The sequence below is a fragment of the Balaenoptera borealis genome (genome assembly GCF_965194805.1).
Source record: "Balaenoptera borealis genome assembly, chromosome: 8".
Classification (NCBI taxonomy): domain Eukaryota; kingdom Metazoa; phylum Chordata; class Mammalia; order Artiodactyla; family Balaenopteridae; genus Balaenoptera; species Balaenoptera borealis.
The window spans coordinates 118,300,048-118,316,969 of NC_138865.1; the positions used below are offsets into that span (position 1 = coordinate 118,300,048).

The 16,922-nt window shown below is 54.2% G+C and overlaps 1 protein-coding gene across 6 annotated transcripts in view; it reads left to right on the forward strand.

The window, feature by feature from the left end:
* The first annotated feature begins 238 nt into the window (after positions 1–238).
* NTNG2 (netrin G2) overlaps positions 239–16,922 on the forward strand; it is a 76,267-nt gene continuing 59,583 nt past the window's right edge. For 2 of the 6 annotated variants that reach the window (XM_082400772.1, XM_082400773.1), the window contains exons 1-2: positions 240–1,017; positions 4,696–5,755. In XM_082400772.1, coding sequence (XP_082256898.1) covers positions 5,543–5,755 — 213 coding nt within the window. In that variant the 5' untranslated portion in view covers positions 240–1,017; positions 4,696–5,542. Of the gene's footprint in view, positions 1,018–4,695; positions 5,756–16,922 lie in introns of all 6 variants that reach the window. The other 4 variants (XM_082400769.1, XM_082400770.1, XM_082400771.1 and 1 more) reach the window with 4 other exon arrangements.

The window sequence follows — 16,922 nt, forward strand, 5'->3', positions numbered from 1 at the left end:
CTTCACAGAGGGAGACCGAGCTGCAGCCTTGAGCCTTTGGCTGTTGGGGGGTGGGCGGACTGACTCACTTGGCCCCCTCCCTGGTGCCGATGGGGCAGCTCCCACACCCATGGGCGCTGGCACCCGGTCAGGCCCCTGGGTTTCGGAAAAGGAAGCCGCAGCCCCGCGGCGCCTGACCCGAGCTGGCTGAGGATGCGCTCTGCGCGCCGGGACCCGCTGGCCCCCGGGCCGGGAGGAGATGTTTAGCCTGCGACCCCCCAGAGCAGGCTCGCTCCCGCGGCCGCCCGCTGGGGCCACCCTGGCCGCGGGCCCGCCGGGACGCCCCTGCTCGCAGAGCCCCTCCCCGGGCCGTGGCGCGTCCCCCGAGTCTCGCAGTATTTCCTTCCTGCACCTTTAAGAAGACCGTTGCTCCGTGGTGGGATGGTGTGTTAAAGCCACACAGAGGAAGTTACGCAGCCCGGATCAGACCGAGAGATAAAAGCCCCGATGGTGATCGTGAGTGATGGCAGGAGGATTTAGCCTCGGCATTAACTTGGAGCGGAGTGCAGGGGGGCAGTGAAACGCCCCGCCATCTGGCCCGCGCCGCGCCGGGGGGATGCCCCGGCGCCCCGACGAGCAGCCGCGAAGCCCACCCGGGCCGGGGGCTGCCGGGTGCCCGAGCGCGGGTCCCCTCCGAGCCGCCCAGGGGGCCCCAAAAGTTTGCACTTGTTAGCGGCGACCTCTCGCTCGGCCGGGGCGGGCGATGCGGGCGGCTGGGGCCCGCCCCTCCCCCGGCCCGCGTCTCCGGGACGGCTGCGGGCGGCCCCCCCGGCGGCCGGAGGGCTCCCCAGCCCCGATCTGACGGCCGCGGCGGCGGCGGCCACGGCGGCAGCGGGAGCAGCGCGGGGAAGGAGCGCCGGCTCGCAGCCCTCGGCCCTCGCCCCACCCAGCGCCAGCCAGACGGGGGAGGCGGAGCGCCGGAGGGTGGCGGTCCTCGGCCTCCCGGGTCTCCGCTCCGGGAAGCTGCTCCGAGCCGGGGTAAGGCTGGAGGGGAGAGCCCGGGAGGCGAGCGGGGGGCGGCGGGGGGGAGAGACGCTGCAGCTTTGCCAGGCTGGTTTCATTTTTAAAGGGCTTCGGTGACCGTGCAGGCTTTCCCGCGGCCCAGGAGCCACTTAAAGCGGCCCAGCAAGGGCTGGGATGCAAAAGTTATTTGGTGGCGGCCGTTACTAGCGGAGGACTCGAGTCGCTTGGAGAGGGGTGTGTGAGTGTGCATTTGTAGCAGCATCTTAAAGGAGTAGCTTGTCTTTCTGGCTGGCTTTTCCCCACCAGGGTCTTTTTCCATCGTTTGTGTGAGTGAGTGGTGGGGATGGGTGTTACCAGAATGCCTGGACGTGTTTGTGAAAAGGAAATTAACCCTTCTCGCGCGCCATTCCCCTACCCCAATTTCATCGCCACCCCAATTCCTCCCATCCCCTTCCCCTCTCTGAAAACTGGGTATGTGTGAGTTGCACAGAGAAACTCTGTGTTCCAGCGGCGGCTAGAAACTTCTTTCCGTGCCCTGGAGGGGTGGGCTAACGGGGAGGGTTATGTGCCTGGACCGGCTTGGGGACAGAGTGGAGTCGAACCTCCAGCCGGGTGGCACGCAGATGGTGGGAGCAGAGGCCGCGGGAAGGCGGGAAGGGGACCGTGGGCTCGCGGCGTCCGCGGGCTCCGGAGTAAGTTGTCCGCCTGGGCTGGGGGCGGCAGCGCTGGGGAAAAGGATGCGACGAATTCCCCGGCGCTTTGCTGGGCGTCTTCTAAGTAAGGGAGGCGGTGCCAGGTGTGGGTGCACCCTCGGTGCCCGCCGGGCCTTTTTTAAAGGCGTGATTATTAATTGCTCCCGTGGCTTGCACTCAACTTCGGGAAGACGAAAAGCAACTGCGGGATTGCCAGGCACGCATCCCCGTGCGATGCCCGCCGTTTGCAGCCCACCCGAAGCACGGACTCCGAACCCTTGGCGTCCAAGGCTGGGAGCTGACCCCCATCTCCACACCCCCCACTCCCCCCGGCCCCAGCCGCCCAGCCGAGGCCTCCTCCTCGCGCCCCAACCCCCTGCGCTCAACTCTTCGGGGCTATCTGGGTGCTGAGAGGGCGTGGGGGGCGCCCGGGAGCCCGAGAAGGCTCCCATTCCGGGGCTGGGGGCACCGGGGCCGCCGGAAATGGGATGCTCACTCTGGCGGCGGCGTTGAGCGGGGCACCTACTGGACCGGCGCGGGGTGAGGGGCGGTTAGGGTTGGGAGGATGGGGTGGGGCTGGAAGGTGATCGCGACCCTGAGCGGGCTCCCCTTTCCTTCCTGGCTCCCAGCACCCTCCCCTGAAGGCAGATCTCACCCCCCTCGGCTGTCCCCGCTGGGAAAGGAGAAGAAACTTGGGGGTGGGCTGGGTCCTGGGAGAAGCCCCCAGTGCCCCCTCTCCAGGGACCCCCGCCCCAGGGGCTCCGCGTCCACCAAGGCAAGTTTCCCACGAGGCGAGGGCGCAGCCGGCAACTCCGGGAGGAGCTTCCAGCCCAGCCAGCTCGAGAGGCGCTAATTCAATACGACAGAGAAATCTGAGTTCAGAAATCCTGGTAAAATCTAATTTTCGGGTTTTAATACCCTGGCTTTCAGCCCCCCTCGGCTCCTGAGGACTCTTAAAAGAAAATAAAGCGCATTGATTCTATTTGTTTCTGGGAGCTGCAGTTTCTTAATAATATCAGGTGAAGATTTATTTTCCAAGGAGAAAACTATCCACCGGGATACAACCTCTTACTCTGAAATTTCCCACACTGGCTTCTCACTCCGTGCTTTCCTCCTCGCTGTTCCGAAGACTCTTGCATCTCTCCCCCTCCCTTTTTTTCTGTTTGGCAAAAACTGACTGTAACATTCTCATGCTGAGCTCACAATTCCCTTACGATGCCAGCAACGCCCAATTGATTGACTAGTTGTAAACACATTTATTACCCCCCCGCCCCCCCCCCGCAGATTTTGATGTTGTTGGCTCCCCCACCCCATTTTCCAGGGAATGCATGGCATTTAAGCCTGCAGAACTGCAAAGCAATTAATAGGTTTGCGAGGCGCGCTGCCTCTTCCATCTCGCGGGCCTCCTGGCCTCCGGGCCTCACTGCCTCCCCACGCCCGCCTGCGTCCAGTGCGGTCCAGGCCGAGAGCAGCACTGGTCCTGCAAACGAAGGAAGCCCGCGTCTGGGCCCACCCTGCGAGCCGCGGCCCGGCGCCCTGGTGTCCCGCATCAGGAGCGCTCTACCTGGGAGTGAACGGTTAGGAGCCCGCGGCTGGAAGAATGAGTTAGGAATGTGCTGTCTTCTGGGCAGCGCGAAGCTCAGAGAGAGGCATCCAAACCTTTGCCGGCCGCGCTATCTTATTTTTACTACATTTTCTCAGGTTGTAAAAATAGTCTCCAGGCGGGTTCTTTCTGAGAGTTTTCTAGCAAGAAGCACATTCAAGGCTGGGCAGGCTCTGTAACACTGTTTCTCTTTAAACAGCCAGAGGGGAGATGTGAAAATGTGTCCCCCTCGGATCCTCCCCATTCATCTCCATCAAGAGCCCTTCAGCCAGAGAGAGGGGCAGGGGCTGCCTTAATGCAGATTTATGATGTCCCCAGCCTGGAGCTTTGGGGCAGAGGCTGGGGACTTCTCCTGGGGAGGTGTGGAGTGGCCAGCCCCCATTTGGACAATGTCCCCCCCCCGCCACTCCGGTTTGTCATTTTTGGCAGGAGTGCATTTGTATCTGGGTGGAGAATGGAGGTTCATGGAAAGGTAGTTAACTCTTCAGGACCTTCTAGGTACAATGGCTGAAGAGTCAGCAGTTTGGGAATTTAGATGCAATAATCATAGACATAATAACCAGAATTAATAACACACGCGCTTCTGCTGTGACTCATTGCAGTAACCTTTGCCCTATTGGCTAGTATTTTTGGCCAGGATCCCACACTGGGGACCAAATTCTCCTGGTGATATATCAAGTGTCCTGAAACACCCCACACTATTGGAGTCGTGTTTTTTCGCAATGTAACATTCATCTTAGTTATGTCTATTTAGGGCTTTTAAATAATTACCGGTAGCTTAAAATAGTAAAGCAACAATCATAATGGTGACCTGTTTATAAACATACCCTCTAAGGGATGATTGCAAAATTATGGCCTTGATCGGAAAAAGCTAATATGACAAATCATTGTCACTTCCGTCAAAGTCTTCAACATCCCTAGTTTCTTACAGTTAAAAGTTAAATTCACCATTTCAGAATTTTGGAGAGATATTTACTGGCACCCAGTTCATAATTGTTGGCCCACGCGTGGACCATTCTTAATCGGAACCTGTCTGCACAGCCTTATCGGCACCTGTGATTACAGCCTCATCTCTGCCTTCGGCAGTTTTGACATTTTGACTTGTCAGCCATGATAAAGCCACCATTCAGTCTCGGCTCCTGGGGCTGTTTTAGAAAGTCACTGACCCCAAACAGGGGCACTTCTGCTGACCCCGACACCCCCATAAATAAGGAGAAAGCGCATCACCTTTTTAATAATGTGCCCCATCTCCAAATGTGCATCTCCTATATTAATAAAAATAACCCAGTTTCCTCGGGACACTTTGCTAAGGCAGCCTCATTTTTTTGCACATTTTGCCAGAGAGCTTTTGTTCTTATACATCTTTACCCCCCCCCTTCTCTATTTAATTTGTTGCAGGTGTTGTTGCTAACGAGCTCTCTCTCCTCCCTTCTTGCAATGAAAGACAAGCCAGACCCCGGGTACCTGGATGGCTTGGAAGCTGAAGTCTCAGAAACTTCCTAATAAGTTGCCGATGGCTACCAGCCAAGGTCAGCTGGTTCCCATTAGCGCCTGTCCCCACCAAAGCCGAGCCAAATAAGCTGCTCCCCAGTTAACACCTCAGTCGCTTTTTTTATGCTCCAGTCCAGCTGCACAATTGTTGTCACTTTACGCCCATATGAAAGGAAATCTCTTTTATTGGCCCAAAATGCCAAGTCCAATCCCGTAGAGGGAACGTGTTTGCAGCTAACAGGTACACCTCCTGATTTTATTTTATCTTTACAACGCAGGCCGGAGGGTTGTTTTGCAGTTGTGTTGAGCACATCACACATTAAGGGCCCTTTAAAGACCTGGGTTGATTGGAAGGACAAAAATTAAAAGCAATCTGATCCGGCCTCATGCCAGATCCCTGCGGATTTTCTCCCTATCCCATTTCCATCCACTGTCACAATTTGAGAGTCTGCCTGATTTGACCAGATTCACCTCTGGGAGAGGTGTGATGCCAAGGTTAGGAGGACACCAAGTTGTGGGCAACTTCTCGATCTGCCCATCAGCAGTCTGAGAAACGCTGGCTCTGAGTTTTCCATATCGGCCTCTTGGAAAAAACAAGTTCCTCGCTGTTTGCAACCTGGCAGAGTCCCTGGGGCATCGGGCCTCCGTCGCCTGGTAGATGTGGCTTTTCCATGCTGAGGTTTCGAGTCCCTCCTGACCCAGTCGCCACCTCTCCGGTCCCTCTCTGGGCCTCACCCCTGGGGACTGCGCCGCCATGCTGCACCTGCTGGCTCTTTTCCTGCACTGCCTCCCGCTGGCCTCTGGGGACTACGACATCTGCAAATCCTGGGTGACCACGGATGAAGGCCCCACCTGGGAGTTCTATGCCTGCCAGCCCAAGGTGATGCGCCTGAAGGACTATGTCAAGGTGAAGGTGGAGCCCTCCGGCATCACGTGCGGAGACCCCCCTGAGAGATTCTGCTCCCACGTAAGTCAGCCCCACCCCGCCGTTCTGTTCGCTCAGGCCAGGTGGGTGGGGGTCTGGGCCGGACCCTTGGGGTGGGTGAGCAGAGCGGGAGGACCAAGATGCAAGCTTGACTTTCCTGCATGTAGGTTTGGGATCAGGTCTCTGTCCCACCTTGGAAATGTGCCAAAGCAAAGGCGGCCCTGAGGATGCTGGGGTCACGTGACATCGTTCTTTGGGGTGGGGAAATTCTTGGCCAGGTGATCACTAGAGCCTCTCCTCTTGGGAAAACCACAGTACTAGTCACAGTTCCCCAGCCTTGCAGATAAGCCCCACCTCTCTCGTAGGAAGTCAGCATCTGGGCAAGCGAGCAAAGTACTATTCGCAACGTTGCACTCTGACCTCCCTCTGTTCGTCCCTTTGTGGTGCCACCTCCTATTCCACCCAATCCAATCCAGCAAACAGATTTGCCAAGCACCGAGCTGGCACTTTGCAGGGGAAGGTTTGACGGCAGTGCAGAGGGGATTCGTAAGGGAGGACAGAAGGGGTCAGAGCAGGGCGGGCGGTGTGGCTGGTGCCATTTCTGATTCCACCCCTATGTGCAGTGACCACAGTCGCTGGTTAAGTCAGGGGGAAGGCAGACTTTCAGGTGTTGTCACTTGAGTCCCTAGTTAGTGAAAGATGGAGTCTTAGAGCCACGGAGTACATCAGTACTCAAGTAACATTAACAACAACAACAACAATAATAATAGCGGGGATCATTTATGCAAGCCCCTGAGTGTGGAGGCTAAGAGTTCAATACGAGTCATTCCATGGGGTCCTCCACTCAGCTGAGCTGGGTTGATTCTGTGTCGTACAAAGTAGGAGTTTCAGGGGGTGAGCTCTGGACCAGTGGCATCTCTGGGCCACTGCTCCATCATCTATCTGTAAAGTGTGTACACTAATAGCACACACTCAAGTCGTTGTAAGGAGTAAGTGAGCTAATGCACCCTAAAATGCTCAGACTAGGGTCTGGCACAGAGCAAGTGCCCCTAGGTGTTAGCTATTGTCATTCCCATTGTACAGATGGAGAAACTGAGGTCCAAAGTCACAGCCCAGGAAGTGATGATTTGCTATGGCTCCAGAGTCACTGAGCTAATCTGCCTCCCGAGAGACGCCTTCCCACTGGGCAGAGCCCCGGGTCGGGCAGGAGGCTGGACAGGGCAACCAGGCTGCAGGAGCCACAGGAAGGGCTCAGTGTCATCCTCGGGTGGCTGCTGCCTTCATGTGTCCTGGGGGAAGCCTCCAGGTCTCTGGATTTATGGCTGGACTGAGCCGGTGTCCCCACTGGGCTCCTGAGGATGCCTCAGTCCCGTGGGGCGCTTGGGTCCGTGGGGCGCTTGGGTCCTATCCTAGAGCAGTCAGCCTGGGAAGGTAGGTTCCCACTTGGATGGTCAGCAGTCAGGAGGCTGTCACTGTGGGTGGTGGCTGGGCTGGCGGGAGCTAGCTGGGGAGAGAGAGAGGGAGGGAAGGAGAAAGCAGCACAGGGCCAGGAGCCAGGCACTGGAGAGTTCCACTGCACTGAGGACCCCAGGGCTTTGCTGGCTCAGGGACAGGCAAGGGGGCTGGCCCCTGAAGGTCAGGGCCAAGGCCAGCACTGGGGCAGCCCAGCTCTGAGTCCACATCTGAAGCTGGCTGCTCACCCCAGCTCATGTAAGGACTTCTCCACACACTCCCTGAGCAGAGTCAACCGCTGCCTCTTGTATTAGAGTCTTGACTGTATTTCTTCTTTTGAATATTAATCGTCTTAATGTGCTGGGGGCGGGACCGTGGGGCGGGGTGCCTAAATCATAAATCACTGGACCAGCTTCTGGTCAAGGCTTGAGGGGTGGAGATGACCATCAAATGCAAGTCTGAGGCCCTCTCCTGGCCAAAGGTGGCTCAGGATGCCCTTGGCCCTGGGCCTCCGCCCTGCCCCCCCTCTCACACACAGAGAACCCAGTGCAGCTGCCGGGGTGGCCGGGGTGGAGTGGTCACCCCGCCACAGTCCTGATGCCACCCAGCATGGGTCCTTGAGCTGTGCAAGGAGCATTCATGCCCTTCCTGTCCTCTCCTGGGAAGACCGGTGAGGAGAGCAGGGGAGGAAGAACAGCATCTCCCTCAGTGTCCTGACACCTGTCTGATGGACTTAAATATTTCATGATGGGCTGCCATCCGGCTCTGCCCTTGATTACAAATGTGCAGCCAACGAGGATGGGGACGCTGCCTAGGCTGGCTTCTGCAGGGAGGAGGGGGTCACATCCAGATGGATTCAAACCCCCACCCCCACCCCACTGTTTAGTGCAGCTTCCCTAAGCAGGTTCTGTGCATGTCTCATTAAATTATCTCTAGGATGCTCTGAGGTGGGGGCTCTTCTAATCCCATTGTAGGGATTAGAAAGCGTTGGCTAAATCCCGCCAAGGTCACTCGGTCTAGAGGGCAGGCTGGGAACTTGTACGTGGCCAGGGCCCATGCTTATGCACCCAACGGCCCAGCCTTCCCTCTCTGAGCTTCGGTGAAGCAGAGATGATGGTGTAGGCAAGTCACAGTGCCAGTGGAAAGATGCAGCCCCACCATGGGTGTCCTGGCACGTAGTAGGTACTCCATGTGTGGTAGCTGTTATTTGCTTATTATTGTGGCTATTATGTCCTTGGTGGTGTCTGGGCCTTTGTCTCTTTGCCTCTCTCCAGCCTTGGGGACACCACGCCCTGTATTCCTGGTCTCAGGGCAGCCGGTGGTGGATGTGTGTGCTCAGGAAGCGTTCACTCCTCTAGCCATGGCCAGTGGCGCCACCAGGGGGCGCCCTAGTGGTACCCAGGTGGCCCTCTGCCCCCTTAGCCTTACAATAGCCCAGTGGGTCCCTGTTTCCTGGCACCCCTCCTGCGGCGAGTGCTGGGCCTGTCCTAACATCCATCCAAACGGAGCATGAGCCCTGGGGCACCCTGAGGATGCAGGAGGGGCCACGGAACGACTGCTCCTTTCAGGCTTCAGTGTGCAGACCCTCTCTCCCCCCCTGGACTTGGGTACTTCCGCAAGGCCACCTGAGAACTGAATTGTAAATTCCAGCCTGGTGAGGAAGGGGAGTGGGGAGGAAGACCAAGATAAATGAACAAAAAGCCTATTGGCTCTAAATGCACAATGAGAATGAATAGGGCTGAGCTCTCAACCAAGGATTCTTGGGCAAGGGCAAAATTTCAATGAGGGCTGCGGGAGAAGGCGGGCAGCTTCCCACCCCTGACGCCCAGGGCCTGGCTGGAGAGGGCCAGCCTTCTGAGGCTGCAGGGCCAGGGAGAAGGAGGGAAAGGCAGCACCCGCAAAGGCTTCTCAGCCCCTAGCAGGACCCCTTTGGGATGGGGAGGGCACAGTTGGCGTGGGGAGCAGCCCCACAGAGCTTCGAAAGAGAGGTTGCCGGCCAGCTGCCTGCGCTGCCATGAAAGGAAGGGGGAAACCCTGTCCTCGTGCCTTGAGCCTCAGGAGAGAGATGGTGAGAAAAGAGGGTGGGGGGCACAGAACAGGCAGGTGGTGTTTAAAATGATCCTACAGCTAGCTACACACTGCTGCCCAAAGTGTAGTCCCTGGACTCACCTTGTTAGAAATGCAGACCCCTGGGCCCCGCCCCAGACGCGCTGAGCCAGAAGCTGCATTTTAACGAGAAGTCCAGGTAATTCGGATGCACGCAGGGTGTGCTCTGAGGAACGCTGCTCTCCATGGTCCGTCAGTGATGGGTGATACTTATTATTGATGATGGACAGACAGGAGGCCTGTGGTTCCCATGGGACCTTTGCAGGGTAAGGAGGTGTCGCCCCTGCTGAAGGAGAAAGGCAGAGAACAGGAGGAGTGGCGGTCCCAGGAATGAGTGGTGATTCCTGAATGTTGGAGACCTGGTGGAAGTTTCCAGAAAGGTGGTGTGCTATCCCGACAAGAGCCACAGGCCTGGAATCTGAAGACCTGAGCCTGCATCCCAGCTTTGCTGCTTGTGGGCTGGGTGATCTGGGGCAAGTCTTTCAATTTTCTGAGCCTCAGTCTCCCCACGTGATGGGACATGGCTGCCTTGCCCACCTCTCCAACTTCCTGGGAGAAGGAAGCGCCTTTCAGAAGATCTGAAAGTGCTTAAAGAGTGCAAGTTCTCTTCTAGGGTGAGGCTTTGATAGTGTCGTTGATCCAGTCTTGAGCATCTTGGCTTTTCCACGGTGAAATAGCTGAACATTAAAGGTTTCATCTAAGGAGACTCGAGCACACAGAGGTGCCTGGGTCTTGGTGCACAGGAAAACCCAGAGATGGTCATGAAGGCACATCTTAGAGCACACGTCTTCCTCAGAACCTGCTTTGCCTTCTCTGTGCCTCCGTATACCCAGACGCAGAGCAAATGGCCCCATCCCTACCCCATGGGGTCTGCTGGGCTGATGACTGCAGAGGGCAGGTGGGTCCCGGGGGCCTCAAGCCCCTCCCCACCATGATAGTGAACACCACGTACAGAATCAAGGTCACAAATGCCGCGCCTCCTGCCAGACCTTGATGTTCACGAAACGTTCCCATCCAGCAGCACTGAGCTCACCAGCCCACTGGCTCAGGTCTCCTTTCCCCTCTGCGTTCTGTCCCCAAACCCACAGAGGACAGCCTGGGGAACACCCTTCTCCACCCCTCCCTCCTCTCCCCGTCACAGCCCTCCCATCCCGTTTCCGGGGCTGACCTCATGCCAGGTACAGCTGTGATGGGGCAGTGCGATAACTCTTGCAAATCCAGGTAAACAACAAGAGAAACACAGCAGGTGTTAAGGGTGGTGCACAACTAACAAGGAGTGGGTGAGACTGGGACCTAATGTAAGGAGCTTGAGAAGGATGAGTGTGCGTCCCACTCCCCCCCACATGCTCTAGCTCACCACAGAGTTTCCTGCCTCCTTGCCTTGGCCCGTGCTGCCTCCTCCACCTTCTTTTCTTCCTTCATTTCCGAGGCTTTCGTGTTTACCTAGATTACCTCATTTTTCAAGGTTCAGGTTGGACCCACCTCCCCCAGGAGGCCTTCCTTGACTCCCCAGCCCAGGTGGGTTAGAAGGCCCCATCTGGTCACATCTGTGTCATTGGGCTTACAGACGTGGCCTACGGTTAAGAGCTCAGGCTCTAGAGGCAGAGAGGTAGAGGTTGGAATCCCGTGCTGTGTGACCTTTGGCATGAAGCTTAACCTCTCTGAGTCTCATTTCCTTAAATGGGACTATTGATAGAAGACGCATTTGGAACTGTCATGAGCACAGTGCCTGGAGTCAATGGTCATTCCATGCTCATTATTCTACTCCTGACATTTGCCTCCCCCTTGGACTGTGAGCTCCCCAGGGGCAGGGCTGCCTTGTTCATCTTTGCATCCCTCCCTCTTGGCTCAGTTAATGCTCAGAAGGCATTTACTGAACCAATGGATGGGTGGGTGGAGGGACAGTGTGATCCAGGAAGGCTTCTCGGAGGAGGAGAGATTAGGGCTGACTCTTACAGGAATAACTAGGGTTTCAATCAGGACAGAGGAGGCACCAAAGGCCTCTACTTATCTCCATTTGAGTCCCTGTTCTGTAGGATTCTCAATCAGTTGACACCAGGAGGTCTGCACAGTTCTGTCCTTAAGGAGGAAGTGATTTTGGAACCTGAGTTTCCCCCAGCCCTTAGTTAAAGCCGCTCAGTCTCTTGAAACGCCTGAGGCAGGGCCCAGCCTGGGACAAGAATAGTTCCATGCATGACATCTAGTGGCTTGGTGAAGTCTCCTTCCTGGGGAGCAGACGAGTGACAGGATGGGAGCAGCGGTGCCTGTGAGGGCCGGGCCCACACGACTGAGATCCTGTCCTCTTACTTTCCTTAAGGGAATGAGTTTGGGTCCCGACACTCCATGGAGCGTAGGGGGCAGAGCCTCTGGAGTGCCAGGGGGAAGGGAACACATCTTTCCAAAGAGTGTCAGAGACTTAGAGGTTCTAGAACTTTTCCCCAGGTTCGTCCGCCTCTTCCCTCTCTACATTCTCTGGCCCTGATTTTTCATATATTTTCATTTTTCTCCCTTAATGCATGTATAACACAAGCTGCCTTGTTAAATCCCACGTGTGACGAGGCAGGGGGTGGATGGATGGATGGGCAGGCAGGCCCCTCCAGCTGTGGATGTGAACTTGAGGTCTGGGATGGGGCAAACGGGCGCCCATGCTCATCCCACCCCTTCTGGGTTGTGGGACTTTGGAGGAGTCCCTCGTGCTCTGAGCCTCGGTTTTCTCATCTGAAAATTGGGGTGATGCTAAACACAATCTCAAAGGAAGGTCGTATGGATGAGATGAGACAAGCGTGTAGAGCCCTCAGCTGGGTGCCTGGCACGAAATGAATGTTTCCCAAAAGGGATTTTTCCCCCATCCTAGAATTTAGCGTGAGAGACAAAAGAAGTAAAAGTAGAAAATAACAGAAGAGGAGCCTATTAGCCAAGCGTGTAAGGTGGGGTATAGTCAGCATGTGCTCTGGGAGTTCAGAGGGGGAAAGCAGGGCACCGGGTTGGTCTGGGATGGTCTACGACCTTGAAGGGTTGGAGGGATTCAGAAGAGCCATGATGAGGCAGAAGGAATCGCAACTGCAGAGATGCAGGAAGGGGTCCGTGTGACATGAGGGGACAGTGTGTGGGTGATGGGGAGGGGATGACCCACTCCACCTGTTTGTTTCATCCCCCCCACCCCGCTCCCTGTAAGCCTGTGGGCGGGGCTGTTATTGTGCCATTGGATGGAGGAATAGACCAAGGCTCCCCAAGGTCCACTAATGGTGGAGCTGGGATGCAACCTTCCTCTGCCTGGCTCTTGACCACTCTCTAGTGTCAGGGGGGTTAGGCCAAGGGTGTCGGGGAGGAGAGGAGGAGCAGAGCAGTGGGCATGCAGAGACCAAGGGAGCCCACAGGGCATGGAATTCCTGAGCCACAGGGCTGGAACAGAGCTTGGCAGGCTCAAAGAAGCAGGTTCCAAGCTGCGGCCCCTCACCCTCACTGCCCCATAAGGGGGTCCAGACTGCAAAGCTCTGTTCCTGTCCCACAGCCCAGGACCCAGGCTTTCCTGCCTCAGACCTGGCCAGGGCCCACTTGGCCCACTAGGATGCTCAGCTCCTACCTGGAGGGGACCGGAGTGGTGGGGAAAGTGGGAAATGGCAGATCATGCATGGTTCTGTTCAGCTTTGGTTTGCAGGTTCTGATTTGTTTTTCATCACAGCAGATTTGCTTAAATATATGAAAACGTGTTTCTAATTCCCCAAGCACACACCAACTGCTGGCACTGGTGGGGGGCGGGGGGCGTGTCAGAGCAACGTGAGCGCAGGATGCGAGCCGGGCAGTGCTGGGCCCCGACAGGGTCTCCTCACTGCTGGGACAGCTCCTTAGCCTCAGTTTCCCCAACGGTGCAACGATGGGGTTTGGCTAGATTAACCGCTTCACCCAGCATCCCTGCGTGATTGTAGATACATTCTCGGAGTTTGGTAAAAATCTATGCTGGGGTTCAGCCTTGGTCTCAAACAGACAAAGTGAGGGGCTCCAGTGCAGACAGAATGGTTCCAAGTGCATATCCTGTGCTCAGCACAGCACTAGATGTTTTTTCAAGTTTAAATCCCTTTGTTATAGTAGTCTATTAAAGGAAAATCAAAACAAAGAAAAAAAAAGCTGAGGGCTAAAAACATAACGGTACATCACATCATCTCCCCTTGGTTTCTGCTTCTAAATTCTTTTACAAATTTTTTAATTGAGGTATAATTGACATAGAAGATTGTATTAGTTTTAGGTGTACTGTACAACATGATGATTTGATGTAGGTGCATATTGTGAAAGGATTACCACTGTAAGTTTAGTTAATATCCATCACCACGCACAGTTAAAATTTTTTTCTTGTGGTGAAGGCATTTAAAAATATTTTTTAATTAAAAGAATTGAGGTGATAGTCATATAACATGAAATTAACCATTAAATTTTTTAAAGTTGGGGTAAAATATATATGACATAAAATTTGCCTTTTTAACTATTTTTAAGTTGTGCATTTAGCACATTCATGATGTTGTGTAACCAGACGGGAAACCCCGTCTCCGTCAGAAGCCGCTCCCCATTCCTCCTTCCGCCAGCCCCTGGCAACCACTAGTCTGCTTTCTGTCTCTCACATTTGCCTATTCCAGACATTTCACATAAATGGAATCATGCAGTGTGTGACTTTTTCTATCTGGCTTCCTTCACTCAGCATAACGTTCTCGAGCTTCATCCATATTGTAGCTCGTACCAGTACTTCATTCTTTTTTATGGCTGAATAATATTCCACTGTATGCTCTACCACATTTTGTTTATCCATTCATTGGTTGCTGGGCATTTGGGTTGTTTCCGCTATGGGGCTATTATGAATAATATTGTTATGAACATATATGTACAAGGTTTTGAGTGGACATATGTTTTCATTCCTCTTGGGTCTATACCTAGGAGTGGAATTGCTGGGTCATATGGTAATTTTATTTTTTATTTATTTATTTTTAAAATAAATTTATTTATGTGTTTGTTTATGTTTGGCTATGTTGGGTCTTTGTTGCTGTGCGCGGGCTTTCTCTCCAGTTGCAGCGAGTCGGGGCTACTCTTCGTTGCGGTGTGCAGGCTTCTCATTGCGGTGGCTTCCCTTTGTTGCGGAGCACGGGCTCTAGACGCACGGGCTTCGGTAGCTGTGGCATGCGGGCTCAGTAGTTGCAGCTCGTGGGCTCTAGAGCACAGGCTCAGTAGTTGTGGCGCACGGGCTTAGCTGCTCCATGGCGTGTGGGATCTTCCTGGACCAGGGCTCGAACCCGTGTCCCCTGCATTGGCAGGCGGATTCTTAACCACTGCGCCACCAGGGAAGTCCCCATATGGTAATTTTAGATTTAAGTTTTTAAGGAACTGCCAAACTGTTTTCCAGGGCAGCTGCACCATATTACATTCCTACCAGCTCTGTACAAGTGTTCCAGTTTCTCCAGGTCCTTGCCAACGTTTGTTATTTTCCGTCTTTGTTTTTTACTATAATGGCTAACCTGGTTGGTGTGAAGTGGTATCTCATTAGGATTTTGATTTTCATTTCCCTAATGACTAATGATGCTGGATATTATGTGCTTATTGGCCACTTATATATCTTCTTTGGAGAGATATATATCCAAGTCTTTTGCCCATTTTTTCATTGGGTTGTCTTTTTGTTGTTGAGTAGTATATGTTTTTTATATATTCTGGATACTAAATTCTTATCAGGTATATGATTTGCAAATATTTCCCCCATTCTACAGATCATCTTTCATTCTCTTGATTGTGTCCTTTTAGGCACAATTTTTTTTTTATTTTAGTGAAGTCTAATTCATCTCTTTTTTTCCTTGTGCTTTTGGTGTCATATCTAAGAAATCATTGCTAAATTCAAGCTCACGAGTGCTTACCCCTATGTTTTCTTCTAAGACTTTTATAGTTTTCACTCTTATAGTTAGATCTTTGATCCATTTTGAGTTAATTTTTGTATATGAAGTCAGACAAGCATCCAACTTCATTCTTTTACATGTGGATATACGCTTTTCCCAACACCATATGTTGAAAAGACTATTCTTTCCCCATGGAATGGTCTTGACACCCTTGTTGAAAATCAGTTGACCATAGACGTATGGGTTTATTTCTGGACTCTCAGATCTATTCCATTGAGGCACTGAGCAGTCTATGTGCAGTATTTCATCTAACCCTCCCAAATATCCCTCATGGTGGAAACAACCTTTATCTTATTGTCCCCATTTTACAGATGAGAAAACTGAGAGTCTAATACTGAGTGGCAAAGTCCAGGCCCAAACTCAGACCCTAGTCATTCAACCTCCCGAGGAGGGAGGAAGTCCAAATGCTCACCCCTCCTCCCTCCCTTTCTCTCCCACCTCTGTCCTTTCCTCCCTCTTGGTTTTTCTCCTTTTTTTCCTAACTTATCCTTTAAGCTGGGATGTTAACGGTGATTCCCAGAGGAGGGTATCTGGGGAGGGGATGTCATGACCTGTGACCTCTCTGGTCTCCGAATATCTCCTGCTTCCACTTCACCTCCTCCCCTCCCCTGCTCATCAGGGCACCAGATTCTGTGTCTCCATCTTTGCTACACGGGCTGTGCTTGCACAAAGTAGGCAATAAAGAAATGCTGGGGATAATTATCCCTCATCTCAAGTAGATGGTGCAGTTTGGAAGGGGTCATAGAGATTATCTAAACCAGAGGAACCCCGATATCTCTAAGCACATTACAGTGGAACTAACTACTCAGGGGAAAGTGGGTGCCTGGGACCTGGCTGCTGGCACCCTCTGCCCCTGCCCCGGGCCCCTGAGCCCCCACCCCCGGAAGTCCTAGGGCTCCTGTGAACACAATATGAAACCACTAATAGAGTCCAACTTCCGCCCCATTTCCTACATGGGGAAACTGAGGCCCAACGGGATGGACTGACTTCCTGGGGCCCCAGGGAGGGAGCAGCAGACCCGAGAGGTTCGACCGTAAGCCTTGGGCTGTCCCACAGGAGTGGACTGGAGCCCTGGGGACATGAGGCCCTCCACGCCGGGTCTCCGTGCATCCACTCACATCCTGGATTTGACCACACGTGGGGGCATTTGGTGGGGGACCTGGAGTGCCTCCCAGCGTGTGCTGGAGCTACACCTTCAGGGTAGGCATGGCCATAAGGTTAAAGTTTGCTCTCTGGCCTGCTCAGGTGAGCTCTCACACCTGTGTGTAGCCCCTGGTGACCCAGTCCTGCTCAGAGCTGGCTCTCGCAGGCCCTGGGGATCCTAAGACCCCTGCCCTGGCCCGTCCGCAAGCTGTGGTTCTCCTTGCTGTGGCAGCACTGTGAAAGGCGGACAGGAAGGGGATGTTTGTGGGAGGCGGGAAAGGCCAGGGGTGAGGCAGGATGGGGGGCAGAATGTTAGAGATCACGGCAAAGTCAGCCTTGGCGATTACCCTCTGATGTCGGGCTGGGGTGCATGTGGTCCAACCCCGGCCCTCAGCTGGGAGCTTCAGGAAGCAAGAGCCGGGGATACACTCTTGTGTGTCTCACCACATGCTGGTGTTTCTTCCACCCGCCCCATCTCGTGGGTTTTGGCTGCCATTTCCTGAGGCCTCCCTGTGGGCTGGGTACCCTACATATGCACTTTCTGTGCATAGCGTTTGTGTTTTCTCCGCAGCACTGGGACG